Source organism: Ailuropoda melanoleuca, chromosome 7 (genome assembly GCF_002007445.2).
Source record: "Ailuropoda melanoleuca isolate Jingjing chromosome 7, ASM200744v2, whole genome shotgun sequence".
NCBI classification, from domain to species: domain Eukaryota; kingdom Metazoa; phylum Chordata; class Mammalia; order Carnivora; family Ursidae; genus Ailuropoda; species Ailuropoda melanoleuca.
The window spans coordinates 47,310,753-47,325,760 of NC_048224.1; the positions used below are offsets into that span (position 1 = coordinate 47,310,753).

The 15,008-nt window shown below is 38.9% G+C and overlaps 1 protein-coding gene across 1 annotated transcript in view; it reads right to left on the reverse strand.

The window, feature by feature from the left end:
• Positions 1–4,550, reverse strand: part of C5 (complement C5) — an 82,477-nt gene extending 77,927 nt beyond the window's left edge. Inside the window, exon 1 of the mRNA XM_002915955.4 lies at positions 4,446–4,550. Within this exon, the coding sequence (XP_002916001.1) occupies positions 4,446–4,510 (65 nt within the window). The 5' untranslated portion in view covers positions 4,511–4,550. The remainder of the gene's footprint in view (positions 1–4,445) is intronic.
• Positions 4,551–15,008: the final 10,458 nt, after the last annotated feature.

A 15,008-nucleotide genomic window follows, 5' to 3' on the forward strand; every position in this document is an offset into this window, starting at 1 on the left:
AACTTAAAAGGGATTATTTTAAAATCCAAATTTATTAGTGATCCATGATAATTTCAGCATAGTTTCCAAGAAGAAGTAGCTTGGAATTAAGACTTGAGAAATAGAACTGGAGGTATCTCTGCAGCAGAGAAAAACTTTAAATGCTGTTGATTGGAACATGTAAATACGGTCAATATTTTTGCTCAATGAAGAAAAAGGCAACAAACACCAGTGCTTGAATTGCAGCTCTGTTATCTACAGGCTGAATGACCATGGTAAAGTCATTAACCCTTTCTAAGACCAAAATAACCTACCTGTGAAGGTATCACCTTCCTGACCAGCTTGCAGTAAGGAGGAAATGAGAATATTGTATATGAAAACACCTAGCATGCTTTGTACTCAATAAATATTAAGATTCATCAATTTCACTAAATTAGTTAAAAGGAAGCAATCTTAGAAATATTGTGTTATACCATGAGTGGCTAAAGAAAAGGATACAATAAGAGTGAGCTGGGGGAATGCATTTAGAAATGGAAGGATTGATGGAGGTCTTTGAAGAATAGTAAAAATCATACAACAATAATGATGATATTAAGTGAATAGTTACCATAGGAGAGGCTGCATTTGTACTCTATATACAACTCTTTTAATTTTTACAACAGGCCAATGGTGTAGATACTAATATTATTCCCATTTTGCAAGTGAAAAGAGGATGATTTGACCAAGGTCACACGGCTTATAAGTGAATAAGGCAGAACTTTATATTCAGGTCTTTCTCTCAGCCGTTAACATGTGTAATTGAGGTTTGGGTTTACAAGCTGTGTTTACAACCACAGGCTATTATTTCCAGTTTTATTTTTCATGTGGTTTATATAAGAATGGAAATGAATCTATATCAGTTTTTGAAATAACATTTTTAAACGTGTGTATTTTCATTGTTTTATTAAAAGAAAACTTAAAAATATTAACTAGGTTATTAATTAAATATTATGAAAATATCTAATTTGAATAGTGAGAGCTACATGTGCTATCACACAGGAAGAGAGAAGTGTGCTTCAACCCAAAAGGGTTGAAGTGACTAATTCAAGTGGCCGAACAGGCCTGGAGGACACCTGCCACCACACCTGGCAGAATTCTTACAGGCCTCTGTCAACATTACAACATTTAAAAAGTCAGCAAGTCTTTGGTAACAGTGAAATTAATTTGGAAGCAATTAAGTCCTTTTAAAACATCTGTCAGTCTCCTCCAAGACAACTAATTTGGAATCACTTATAGACAAACTGTAAAAGGGAAAAGAATCTCCAGACTTCCAACCATCATCTGAATTCCTCATATGCTTACCCTGGAACAGTAGAAAATGAGAAAAGTTAAGCTCTGCTGATAAGGTACATTTCCTGAAATCTTACCCTGTGCTAGGCACTGTTTTAAGAAATATATATGCNCTCCAAAGGCAAGAGAAATAAAAGATAAAATGAACTTATGGGACTTTATCAGGATAAAGAGCTTCTGCACAGCCAAGGAAACAGTCAAAAAAACTAAGAGACAGCCCACGGAATGGGAGAATATATTTGCAAAGGACACCACAGATAAAGGACTGGTATCCAAGATCTACAAAGAACTTCTCAAACTCAATACACGAGAAACAAATAAACAAATCATAAAATGGGCAGAAGATATGAACAGACACTTTTCCAATGAAGACATACAAATGGCTAACAGACACATGAAAAAATGTTCAAAATCATTAGCCATCAGGGAAATTCAAATCAAAACCACACTGAGATACCACCTTACGCCAGTTAGAATGGCAAAGATAGACAAGGCAAGAAACAACAATTGTTGGAGAGGATGTGGAGAAAGGGGATCCCTCCTACATTGTTGGTGGGAATGCAAGTTGGTACAGCCACTCTGGAAAACAGTGTGGAGGTCCCTTAAAAAGTTAAAAATTGAACTACCCTATGACCCAGCCATTGCACTACTGGGTGTTTACCCCAAAGATACAGACGTAGTGAAGAGAAGGGCCATATGCACCCCAATGTTCATAGCAGCATTGTCCACAATAGCTAAATCGTGGAAGGAGCCGAGATGCCCTTCAACAGATGACTGGATTAAGAAGCTGTGGTCCATATATACAATGGAATATTACTCAGCTATCAGAAAGAACGAATTCTCAACATTTGCTGCAACATGGACGGCACTGGAGCAGATAATGCTAAGTGAAATAAGTCAAGCAGAGAAAGACAATTATCATATGATTTCTCTCATCTATGGAACATAAGAACTAGGATGATCGTTAGGGGAAGAAAGGGATAAAGAAAGGGGGGGTAATCAGAAGGGGGAATGAAACATGAAAGACTATGGACTATGAGAAACAAACTGAGGACTTCAGAGGGGAGGGGGGTGGGGGATGGGATAGACTGGTGATGGGTGGTAAGGAGGGCACGTATTGCATGGTACACTGGGTGTTATACGCAACTAATGGAGCATCGAACTTTACATCAGAATCCGGGGATGTACTGTATGGTGACTAACATAATATAATAAAAAATCATTAAAAAAAAAAAGATATATGCACACACACACACACACACACACTCACTGAGTTGCTACAACCACTCTGTGAGGAAGGTCTTGTTATTATTCCCATTTCACAGATGAAGAAACTGATAATTAACTTGCCCAAGGTCAGACAGTTAAGTTATAGAATTAGGAACTCAACCCAAACAACCTATTTCCCGAATTAACAATTTCAATTGCTACGCTAAACTGGATTTAGCGAGAGTTCTGCAATTTGAAAAATCTAGGGGAAAAAGCTATTTTAGTTTCAGCGTTCTCATAAGTTTTATCTTTTTCAATTAAATATTGTTTTAAGTTTGAATTGTCTATGTGGTGGTGAGAGTGATAAAACATAAAATATTCAGTAGTTGGAAGTCTCTAAAAGATGGCTTTCGAATCACCCTTCATATAGATTTTGGTCCTTACTGGTTTATCAGTACCACAATCTATTCATATAAAAAAATCCTACTTAAAAAATATATCACACTTTTCTTATTTTCTTTCAATAGTTTAAGATGATCAGGCCACTGAGCTTGCAGAGAGGCAACAATATTATTTTGGCCTCTACCTGGAATGTTCTTTCCCCAGATATTTGCATAGTTTGCTCCCCCCTCACTTCCTTCAAGTTCTGTTTGAGTGTCACCTCCTTAAAGAACCTTTCCTCTCTACACTTTTGGGTCATGTCCCATCATTTCCTTATCGTCTATTCTCCTTTATTATTTTCTTCCTTGCATAATAACCCTTCGACCTTATTTATCCCTTCATTCATTGGTTTATTCATCCATCCATGATTTGCTTCTCCCAATAAAATGCAAGCTTTATACCATCTTTTATATCCCCAGGGCCTAGCACATGGTAGGTGCTCAATAAATTTTTGTCGAATCAATCAGTCAATCAAATTAACTAAATTGGTTGCCATGCTGTAAATGGTACACTTTCACTTTTTCAGAGAAAGAGGGGAGATGGTTATTAAGGGCCAGTACAATGTAGTAGAAAGAACTCAGAACCATGGGACCTGGGTTCCAGTCCTAGTTCTACCACTAATTTGAACTCGCTAATCTCAATCTCTTTTGAACTTCTGCCACTTGTCTTTTAAAAAGGAATATACAAGAACTATTTGGGGAATGGGGCGATTGTGGCCATGTGAGAAAATCAGATTAGGGGTGGGAGAGTGTTATAAATTTATGAAATGCTGAGTATACATTTATATTTTACATATTTGTATGTATATATTTATAACAAAATGAAAAAAATTGAAGTGATAAGAAAGTGTCCTTAATAAAAGTCCTGCTTTTGTCTCCCTCCAGTAGCATGTCCTTTGGCAAGTCACTTTCCCCTCTGTCTGGATTTATCCTTATTTGTGAAATGAGTAGAATCAATTAGATACTCTCCGGTTCCTTCTCAGTACTAAAATGTTATTTCTAGATACGAAATCAGTATTTTAAGACCTACCTTAAAATGCACAATATTTCAATAGTAACACTAAAATTTGTGAAGAATTCATAAATTTGAAATAATTACAATTGTTTTTCAAATCACAGCATTAGAATTGACCCCAAAGTAACACTTGCTTTACTATATACAATACCTGGAACATACAATGAAAACTATGTACCAAATACAAATAAGCAATCAATGGCAAGAAATCTGAGTTTATTTTGTGCTTTTTTTGAAGAGGAATTCGAATAACCACTTATGTAAACTTTTATAAGTAACAATCCCATAAAGCTGGCATATTGTTAGTCACTCATCAAATCAAGATGCTTCCATGACTTTCTCATTCAGAGATGGACTATTCACTTGGTGTTCTAGGAAGTAGAAAGTTATTTTCAAATTAACACTGTCTGTTAAATTTTTCACTCATCGCAACTAAGATGCATTGAAAAATGAAGATGGGTTCTTTTACTTACGTTTGTTCCTGTCCCCAACTTTTACCCAGGAAGATTAAAAAACAAAGTATGCCCCAAAGGCCCATGGCTGGAGTTAGCAGTAAACCATGGATATAACCTTCTTGAAGTTACTCTCCTTTTAAGTAAACTGAGCTTGAAGAATTTGGGTAAGTTAGTTTACTGGTTAATTATTAATGTCAGAAAGAGGGACTGCTAAGTAGGAAAACTAAAATCAGAACTGACACACCCTTTAATGCCCAGATGTAAAGGTAGGAGATATTTTATAGGGATTTACATCTAGAGATTTATTTTGATGAGTACAAATAAGGATATTCTAACGTGGGAATTTGGCACTACAATGAACCGCTCAAAGCTAGAAGCCAGTAGTCTCATTGCCTTTGGCCTTTCCCCTCTTGATTAGGACAATCCCTCTGATTTTTATCATCTGTGAGCAGTCCTGTGGTAGATCCACTCTGATACTGACAGAGACTCACTTGGATTCAGTTTCAAAATGAGGTGATTTTACGATGGGTCTGGTTTAGACGGGCTCATGAGGTAGTCTTTCTAGAGAAATCCTGAATAGCAGTGTCAATGGCACTGGAAATGGCCTAACGACAAAAGAGATCTGCAAAGAAGCTCCATAGAATGGTTCCTTGGTCAGCCCCAGTCTAGAGAAGAAGCTGAGCATTAGGTAGAGGAAAGATTGCGACAGGAAATGAAAATGTCATGCCGAGGACCTGGCATAATTCTCTAGGAGACAGCCAACCAAATACTTTTATGTTTAGTAGGGAGTGGATATCCTCCAATATCTACTAATTCATACTACACAAATTCAAAATTTGCATTCATTCTGATGCAGAATATCTTTCTAAAAAGTAAACTCATGTTTATGCCTTTCAATGAAGATTTTGATAATTTTAATATAAGAACCAAAGAAAAACAAAGCTTCCTATAACAAATGAATCTAGTAACTATACAATGAAATAAAATTTTATCTTTGAGATTTTTATGTTTAAGTTCACTAGAAAAATTTTTATATGCAACCTTCCTTTTATTTGTACTCATTTCTACCTTAGTATATAATAGGTACTCTATTTTATTTTACTATTTTTAAAGATTTATTTATTTATTTGAGAGAGAGCAAGAGGGAGAGAGAGAATCTCAAGCAGACTCTGCACTGAGCACGGAGCCTGACTCAGGGCTCGATCCCAGGACCATGAGACCATGATTAGGTACTCTATTTTAAAGTAACAAGACAGATTTCTCTAAATCTGTCTCTATAAATCTTTCTCTATAATTCAGATGTTTTTTGGTCACACTGGCATTCCTTGCTTTGAATTAATAAGGTTTTACTTTACCAACACTTTAGTATTAAACTCATTAGAAAAAACAAAGGCAAATTTGATACACAAATTTCACTGATATTTCTTGCAAATGTTATTGAAATGATAAAAATCTTCCACAATTGTCTGACAATCTAGCCCAGTTGCTTCAAAAGGGAATCTGTAAAATGATTAATCTGGATTACGAAAGATGGATCAAGTTAAAACAAACAAAGTCCTTTTGCCATCATTTTCGGGAAAAGATACTTTGGAGAAAGCAAGAATACTCACATTATCATGGTTAATATTTGTATTTTAAGTGCAAGGAGGTGTACTTGTATTATAGAGTCAATATTGATAAATGATATTGGTAAACCATTGGCATGCTTTTCTGGTAGAAAACATTTTTTAAAATAATGGACCTTGGCGCACCTGGGTGGCTCAGTCAGTCAAGCGTCTGACCCTTGATTTTGACTCAGGTCATGATCTCGGGGTCGTGAGATTGAGCCCTGCATCGGGCTCTGCACTAAATGTGGTGCCTGCTTAGGATTCTCTCCTTCCCTCTACCTCTGTCTCTCTAAAAAAAAATAAAGTAAGATAAAATAAAATAAAATAAAGGATCTCAAAGGTCCTCAATAAAACCAAAATTCAATTCACAGATTTTCAAGTGCGTTTAAACTTTTTATCTTCCTTTTAAACATGACTCAGAGGTGGATTCTTCTTCACATTTTAATATTTTTGAGGGAGTCTTTGGCTTTGATACAAATATGAATCTCTAAAAGAAGAGAATCCAGGTCTGGCAGAAACTTTGGTGGTCACATGATCTTCCTGCTAATGTCACATCAATTCTGCCCTCAGGACAGAGCCCAAATGACTTTGGCAGCAACCTAGAACAATAGAGAAATGGTAAATACATTACTGTATTTTCATGCAATGGAAACCAATGCTGGCTGATAAAACCAACCTGCAAAACGACACAAAGAGCATAATACATATAAGTTTAAAAAATGCGAAGCAATGCTGTTGTGTCTAGACATTTACATCAGTAGTAATAACATAAACATATGATTGTGAAAGAAAAATACTACATCAGGATAATAGCTATATCTGGAAAGAGAAGGAGAATTGGGGAAGGGGTAGGAAAAGAGTATATAGAGTGCTTCTATTGTATCCATCATCTTTTGTTTTAAAGGAAAATCTGAAGTCAGCACGGCAATATTTTACAAATAATTCAGTGAAGTTTAGTGGCAGTTTTACTGGCATTTGATAGATCAGTTGCTGTGCTTTCCGAAAAGTTTGAAATATTTCATTGGGGAAAAAAAAGGATAGTTTGAAATGAGGCAGGCTTGAATTCAAATCCTGACTCTACCTAACTAGGTATGTGACCTTGGGCAAATTAACAATCCTTAGAGCCTCATTTTTATTGTCTATAAGATCAAATGACAATGCCTCATAGAGCCTATGGGAGAATGAAAGGAAACATGTCCAAAGTTCTTAACACATAGCATGAAAATGGTTGTCTGAAAATGGACCATCTGAAAATTATTATCTGAAAATTATTATTATTGGCTAAGACAGATTTATCACCTTCCGCTCTTTTTTGGAAATACGTGCACAGCATTGTAGCAATCTGTATTTGATATAGTTTTATTCCGATGGTAGCATGCCCTCAGGCTAAAAGAGTGTCTTTATCATTGAACACCCAGCAGAATTCTGCCCCTACTTCTTTTGGTTTTTTTACTGTCAATTAAAGGTCTGGGATTAGATGACTGACCTCTTATAAGTCCATCTAATTGCTACATCGTGAGAGTCTGATATTCTAACTTAATGAGCAAAGGAGCACAAAAAGGTTTCCACAGACCTTTAAATACTTACTTTTCAGAAGGTATTTAAAGAAATTTCCCTTGTTTATGACACTGATTTCCATTAGCAGATTATGTGTACCCTAGTTTACCTCATCAGCTGTAAGAAGTCTTCCCTCAAAAAGATCATCCTCACTCTGACCCTATTGAAAGATACTGTTTGAAGCATTTTCTTACTTTCCAGGGGTAGGTCTAAGAATTAAGAAGGAAGGCCAGAAATGTTAATTCACCATCTCAACAAGACCCATTAAACTCCAGGGCATTTTGACAGGTGCTTTATGAGAGTCAGGCATAGAGGACATGTTCTCAACTTTTAGAGAGCTTATCCAAATAATGACAACGCAATAGCTACCAATTATTAGCTCCTGAACTGTATCAATTCTTGCAATAATGAACTTACATAAATTGTCTCTAATATGAGCAACCTCTCTGAAGGGTGCTATAACCCTCAGGTTACCAATGAAGAAACTGAGGCTTAGAGAAATATAGTGGTTTGCCTCAGGGAACACATCTAATAACTTGCAGAGATGGGGATTTGCTTGTGTTGGGGTCACTAGGAAAGAGAAAAGAGACGTACCAAACCAGTCTGAAGTCCTACCTTCTCTTTGATACCTTCTCCAGCTATCTGTAATTAATTCTCCATTTTATAAACTCTATAATACTTATAGAGCCTGACTTTCACATTTTGTTTCTTATTTATATGCCGTTGTATATTCTAGGCAAAGGCTCAAAGGTACAACATGGGAATAAGTGAAGGACTAGTCTGACTTATGTCTGGTTCTCCCTTCCTCATGGGGTACTGAGGTAAGACTAGCTAATGAGACAACCAGGCAGATGGTAGACTGGGAAGATTACCTGACAAGGCTACTGGTGGGAAGAGCCAGAGAATAACTCCCATGTCCTAGGGAACATGGTTAATCAAATCCAACAGTGGATGATCTTGTATTTAGGTCCTTGAGAGAACCCAAGCCAAAATGACCCAGCTAAGCCATTCCTGAATCCCCCTCCAGTAAAAACTGAAGACAGTTAATGTTTATTGTTATATTAAGCCACGTAGATTGGGGGTAAATTATTACCTAGCAATACTAAATGTGTACAGTAGAATAGCTGTTTCTCTAAAGATGCAACGCTGGTGAAAACTCCTTGCACTCACTACCACCACTAATGGGCACTCGCTTATCAATCACCAATACTTAAATTTACGAGTGTACTTTAAGGTCTTATTAAGAACAGCAGGCTCAGAGGCCTACCTGAAGGCGCCACCTGCTGGTAGTGGCTTAACAGCATCCCAAAGCAGGCTGGAACAATTCGTGTGGACGGCCAGTGCTGACACATAATGCCTTTCCAGCGTAGACTCTTGCTTCTTGTTTCAAGTCTCTTCTGAGGACTAGCTTCTTTAATTCCTGGAGAGAGCAATGTCTGCCGACCCTGTCTTCTCATAAGAATGCTGATATGTGAAATCTCGAGCATTGAAAATCATATAAACATGTAAGGAGTTCTTACGATTATTTTTTTAAGCATCTTACTTCTCCTGCTTTATCAACTCCTTTCTTTCTGCCTGCAAACATGCAAAAGTCTCCATTGGGGTGCCTGGGTGGCACAGCGGTTAAGCGTCTGCCTTTGGCTCAGGGCGTGATCCCGGCGTTATGGGATCGAGCCCCCATCAGGCTCCTCCGCTAAGAGCCTGCTTCTTCCTCTCCCACTCCCCCTGCTTGTGTTCCCTCTCTCGCTGGCTGTCTCTATCTCTGTCGAATAAATAAATAAAATCTTTTTAAAAAAAAAAGTCTCCATTAATTGGGGGAAGAGCTAAACATCACAGAACCTTTCAATGATTTTTCTCTAAAAATCACTGCTAATCCTCTCAAAGTCTTAGTCTGCCCCCTCCCATTTTATATAATTTTCTTTTCCTCATTTATCCATAAATTCCCCCTCACCAGGATGCCTCATAGATATCTTCATGGAAGTTTGATAGAAAGAAAATAGGAAATGAATAGAATGATTGCCCAGCCGCAGAGGTCACTTGATGTTGGTTGGCATGATTTGGGATTATTCCCATTTTGCAGAAAAAGAAACTGATGATCAGAAAGGGTTAAAGGAGAGAAGGAAACCCAGAATCACATAGAAAGAAGTAGTCAAGGCCACCTGTACAACGTGAGGGTCCCACTGCAAGATAAAAATGTAGACCTGCTGGTTCATAAAATAAGTAAAAGTGCTGTTAAGTGTTTTAAAACATAAATAGCCTCTTCCTTTCTTCTGTGGTCTCTCCCTCAACTTGCCATGGTGGTTTTTTATTTGTTATTTAATATCATTCTAAGTCAAGGAAAATTAGAGGTTTAAATTAATGGCATGAATTTTACCATTCATATTTATTTTGTGCAATGCCAGTTAAGTGTACTTAATTTGTACGTAGAATCACCAAAATTAGACAGTTCATTTCTCATAGCTCATGCATGCATATATCCTTCACTCTTCCCACAACATTAGAAATGTGGCACAAAACAAATTCAACTGTTATTTTACTTTTTGATACGTGTGTTTTCTACCAACACACTCTACCTTTGCTTATTGAAGAATAGGGAAGGCCTGAAGGGAAAAGGAGCTATGGGTTACCCTGTCCTTCCCCTTCCTTCTGTGTCACCATATTTAGTGTAAGTTGTTGGCTAATAACATGAGCAAGAAAGAATATGATGAAATTCCTCCATCGTTCATGTTTCTTAGAATGCCACTGCTTTTTTTCTGCATTCAAACCAACTTCTGGTCCCAAAGGAATGTGCGGCCTTCTGGGGGCTATCAGCACCCCTACTTGCTCAGTCATAGACATGACATGCATACTTTGTGCTCACTTTGAGTCTCACTAAACTTCTGCACACTGTGGGTCCACTGGAATTCGGTGTTCGTGGGGTCTCGTGACTGTTCTGTGTGAATGGGGCAGCAAGGAATGTTGCGGACATGCATTACACCTATCTCCTCTGTTCACACATGTGCTCCGTTTCCCAGTCAGATGTACAAGACATGAGTTCAAAGATAAAGTTATTAATAATTTCAATAGCAAGTAGGGCCCTTCTGAGTGCTGGGCCCCATGTGACTGACCAATCTGCATGCCCACAAAGCCAGCTCTGGAGTAGCTAAGCCACGAGTGGACTCACATCTCACTCCAAAGGGAAGTCTTTTAACACACCTCATGGAGTCTCTTTAAATAACTCAGGGCAAGGAGCGCCTGGGTGGCACAGCGGTTGGGCGTCTGCCTTCGGCTCGGGGCGTGATCCCGGCGGTTATGGGATCGAGCCCCACATCAGGTTCCTCCGCTGTGAGCCTGCTTCTTCCTCTCCCACTCCCCCTGCTTGTGTTCCTTCTCTCACTGGCTGTCTCCATCTCTGTCAAATAAATAAATAAAATCTTTAAATAAATAAATAAATAAATAAATAAATAAATAACTCAGGGCAAGGCATTGACAGAGTGATCAAAGAATGTCAAGGAGATGAGCAACTTTTAAGACTATAATAGACAATATCAAACTGCTGGCTTTGGCTCTAGGATACTTACAGAAGTTACTGCAGCTATAGAAGGACCGAGGACTAGGAAAATGAGAAGTGGCAAAGGGACTGCAATCTGGGAGGAGAATGACAGGGAGGCTGAAGTGCTTGGGAAGGAGATGGTTGTCAGAAGGACACAATAGACCAGTAACTTTCAGCAGACTCATGGACTGGCATGAATTGGGAGTTATGACATAAAAGTAAGTCAGGTCCCAACAGTGGTATAGACTGTGTCCTAGCCTGTAGATGCTTCCAGAGCATTCATTTTGGCAGTCAGCATCTATAGGGCACTTTCAAAAAGGCACAAGATCAGAGAGACAGACAGTATCACAGTCCAGCAAAGTAATATCATAACAGATAGGTCATCCTGCTGTATTCCCCAAGAGGCCAGGCAGAAAATCACATTAAGGACGATTGTTGGCAAATAGGAAGGACCTACCTAACTATATGGCTGAGGCCAGGGGATAACCAGGATGGAGGCAGGGTCCCTGATCAAGAAACAGACTCGGAGGGGCAGTCATCATTTAATGGGTACAGAGTTTTGTTGCATCAACCTTTTGTTGATGAAAAGGTTTTGGCTATAAATAATGTTGATGGTTACATGACATTATGAATGTATTTAATGCCACCGAGTTGTACACTTATGAATGGTTAAAATAATAAACATTATGTTATATATATTTTACTATATTTTTTAAGGCTGTAAAGAAAAAAGAAAGAAATAGACTAGATATTTGGTTTACTGGACTAGGGAGGAGGCAAAGGTTCAAAGATTAGAAGTAAGGGGCGCCTGGGTGGCACAGCGGTTGGGCGTCTGCCTTCAGCTCAGGGCATGATCCCGGCGTTATGGGATCGAGCCCCACATCAGGCTCCTCCGCTATGAGCCTGCTTCTTCCTCTCCCACTCCCCCTGCTTGTGTTCCCTCTCTCGCTGGCTGTCTCTATCTCTGTCGAATAAATTTAAAACAAAAACAAAAAACAAAGATTAGAAGTAAGACATACATGATATTAGGAAGGAGAAGTAGATGCTAAATCCCATATACATATACTCAGCATCTTAATAACATACTGCCTCTAGACCACATAGAATCACTTCTGGGAGCTCTGCATTTTTTCCCTTAGGAAAGTAAAATCTTGGGGGATGATGGATTCATTCTGGCTGGGCTGAGGGTGGGGCCTCTTAAAGGCTTGTCTCTTCCTCTGTCAGGGGAGTGAACAAAGCAGCTCCATGTGGACATCCCTGGCAGCCTTTCACCTGCATGGGCAGGTTTCCTCATATGAGCAGCTACTGTGCCAGGTCTTGGGGACAGAACTTGGGCCTGAGACCACAGGGATTTGGGAAAGGGGGAGTGCTAATTCTGTTGCATAAGGCAGGGGGGAGGGCTTGCACCAAGCCCTGGCCCAGGCCGTGGCTGAGGGACACCCTGAGAACTGTTAAGACTGTGGTTTAGGTTTGGAATTGCCTCTCAGAATTCTCTCAGGGTTCTTGGAACCCCAGCCCCAGATACCACAAGGGATCCAGCTTCAAGTGAACTTGGAGAGAAGGCCCATATTAGCATCCTAGTCCTCCCCTTTTAAGAGTCAGGTCCTTGACCCTTGTGAAATTGGTGGCATGCATCCCAGGCATCCCTGACTTGGGAATGAGAAATGTGGTAGAAAGGGCTAGGAATGGTGGGGGTGAGGTGCTGGGATGAGATAGAGAGATGGCCAGGTTATCATTAGGGATGGAGAGACATAAAGGATGGCTTAATCAGATGGAGGCATTTGACAGTTGAGATAATATATAGAAGGACAGAGAAGAGGAAAAGAAGAGAGAGAATTGAAATTTAGGTGTGCCCACAGCCATTCATACAACAAATGTTTATTGGGCGTCTAAAATGTGCCAGACACTGAGCTAGTGGCTGGGGCAGCAACGGGGAACTAGACAGGACACTCAAGGTGCTGGGGGTCTAGTGTGGAAGACAGACCACCAAACAAACAGTTAAACCAAACTGTGATGAGCATTATGATGGGGGAACCACATAGGGCCAGGGAAAGAAAATGAGTTTACAATAGTTAGAATTAGGTTCTGCTGCATATAGCAGACAACCAAAATAACTGTTGGCTAAATGAGATGTCATCAGAGACAGGGGTCATTACCTTTTTGTTCCACCATGCTATCATCTAGCTTTCATCTTCAGTGCTATCTTATGTTCCAAGATGGCTGCTGAAGCTCCAACCATTATCTCGGAGTTGAGGGCTGCAAAAAGAAACCCCCACCATTGAATCAACTTTCTTTGTGCAGCCTTCCTCGAAGTCCCATAAATACATTTCATCAGGAGACTTCGGAATAGGCTGTACCCAACTTCAAGGGAAATTGGGCAGCAATGTGGCCAGCTAAAATTCAGGTTTTGATAATAAAAAGGAAAGAAAGAACTAATTCTGGGTTAGTTAGCAGTCTCTGACACAAGTGTTTCATCTTTTGCATTCCATATTCATGAATATTGAAACATGATGTTGAATTCTAGTAGAACTACCAAAGATTATTATTTTTGGCAACACAGAGCATTCTCTTGTAATAGAAGGCAGAATTCATAAAGAAATATATTTAAATATTTCATTTTAAGACCTTGATCTTAGAGGTGAAAAGGTGAATTTTTCTGCCAGCATGTGTTCAACTAAGGAGACCTTTTCTCTAGCCACCAGTAGCCAGGGCTGAGCAGACCACCATAAAGATAGTCGAGACAAGAACAAGGACCAGGGGCCAGCCAACAGGAATCAGGGTATCAGGCCAAGTTTGGTCAAACAGATATTGCTATTACAAAATGATCCCAGATGCAGTAAAAAGGAAACTTATATATTGATAACAATGTGAAGGGATGTATGGGAATTTTTCTGTAGCTTTTGTGCTTCAGGAGTCATTTCCGAATATCCCCATCTCAGTGCCTGGCACCTGAGTCGATGCTAGTAAATGCAGGTGGAATGAACACTGCCAGTGAACTTGTCTCTGAAAGATTTCCTATTTTTACTTGATTTTGTTATAGAATGACTTGGAATCCATAACTTCAAGTTGCTGTATATTTCAAAGGAGTCAAGGAGCTGAGTAAAAACCTCAAAGTTTGGTTACGGTGCCAGAATTTGGGGCTGATGCATAGGACTGGACCTCTATCTACTCCAGGGCTGACTCCAGGCCCTCACTTCTAATGAAAGCACGTGGGCACCAGAAGTAAGAGCAATTCACTGCTTCTGATTGTTTCATAACCGCTTTTTTTTTTAGGTAACCATTTATTTAATGGGTTTATAATTAGGACAGCCAATCAAAAGTGAGTGACCCCATTACTGTTTTTAAAATGGAAGTCAATTCCCAAGTAATGTGAAGTGTGCTTTTAGTCTACTTGAGGCCTTAATTAAAAGCATAAATAATATCCATAAATCTTGTGAAAGCTACACCCTGAAGGAAATGAAATAGAGCATACTCTAGAAGATTAAGGAAGAATTTAAGATCTATGTGAAGCCTCTAAAAGGCAACCAGCTATCGTCACTGGCAAGTTACTCAAGCCAGTGAGAATGACCATTACCAAATAATGGTCCTCGATGAGGCAAATAATGCTGTGGAAAAAGACTTCTAACTATCTTAACCTTTCTGAAAATGTTTTTGATCAAAACGGAATTCAAATCCATGATCCTCTCAAATAATTAAAGTACTTAGAAGAATATAATTTATGAAGCATCCTTACTGTGTCATCCTTTACATTTATATTTATTTAAACATTCTTGTCCAAGTCGCTTTCACCTCCATGATCTTATTTGAGTTTTACAACTCTAAGCATGGGGGTGAGGGTAAATGTTGAGTTCAGAGAGGTCAAGTGACTTGCTCGTGGCTGCACAG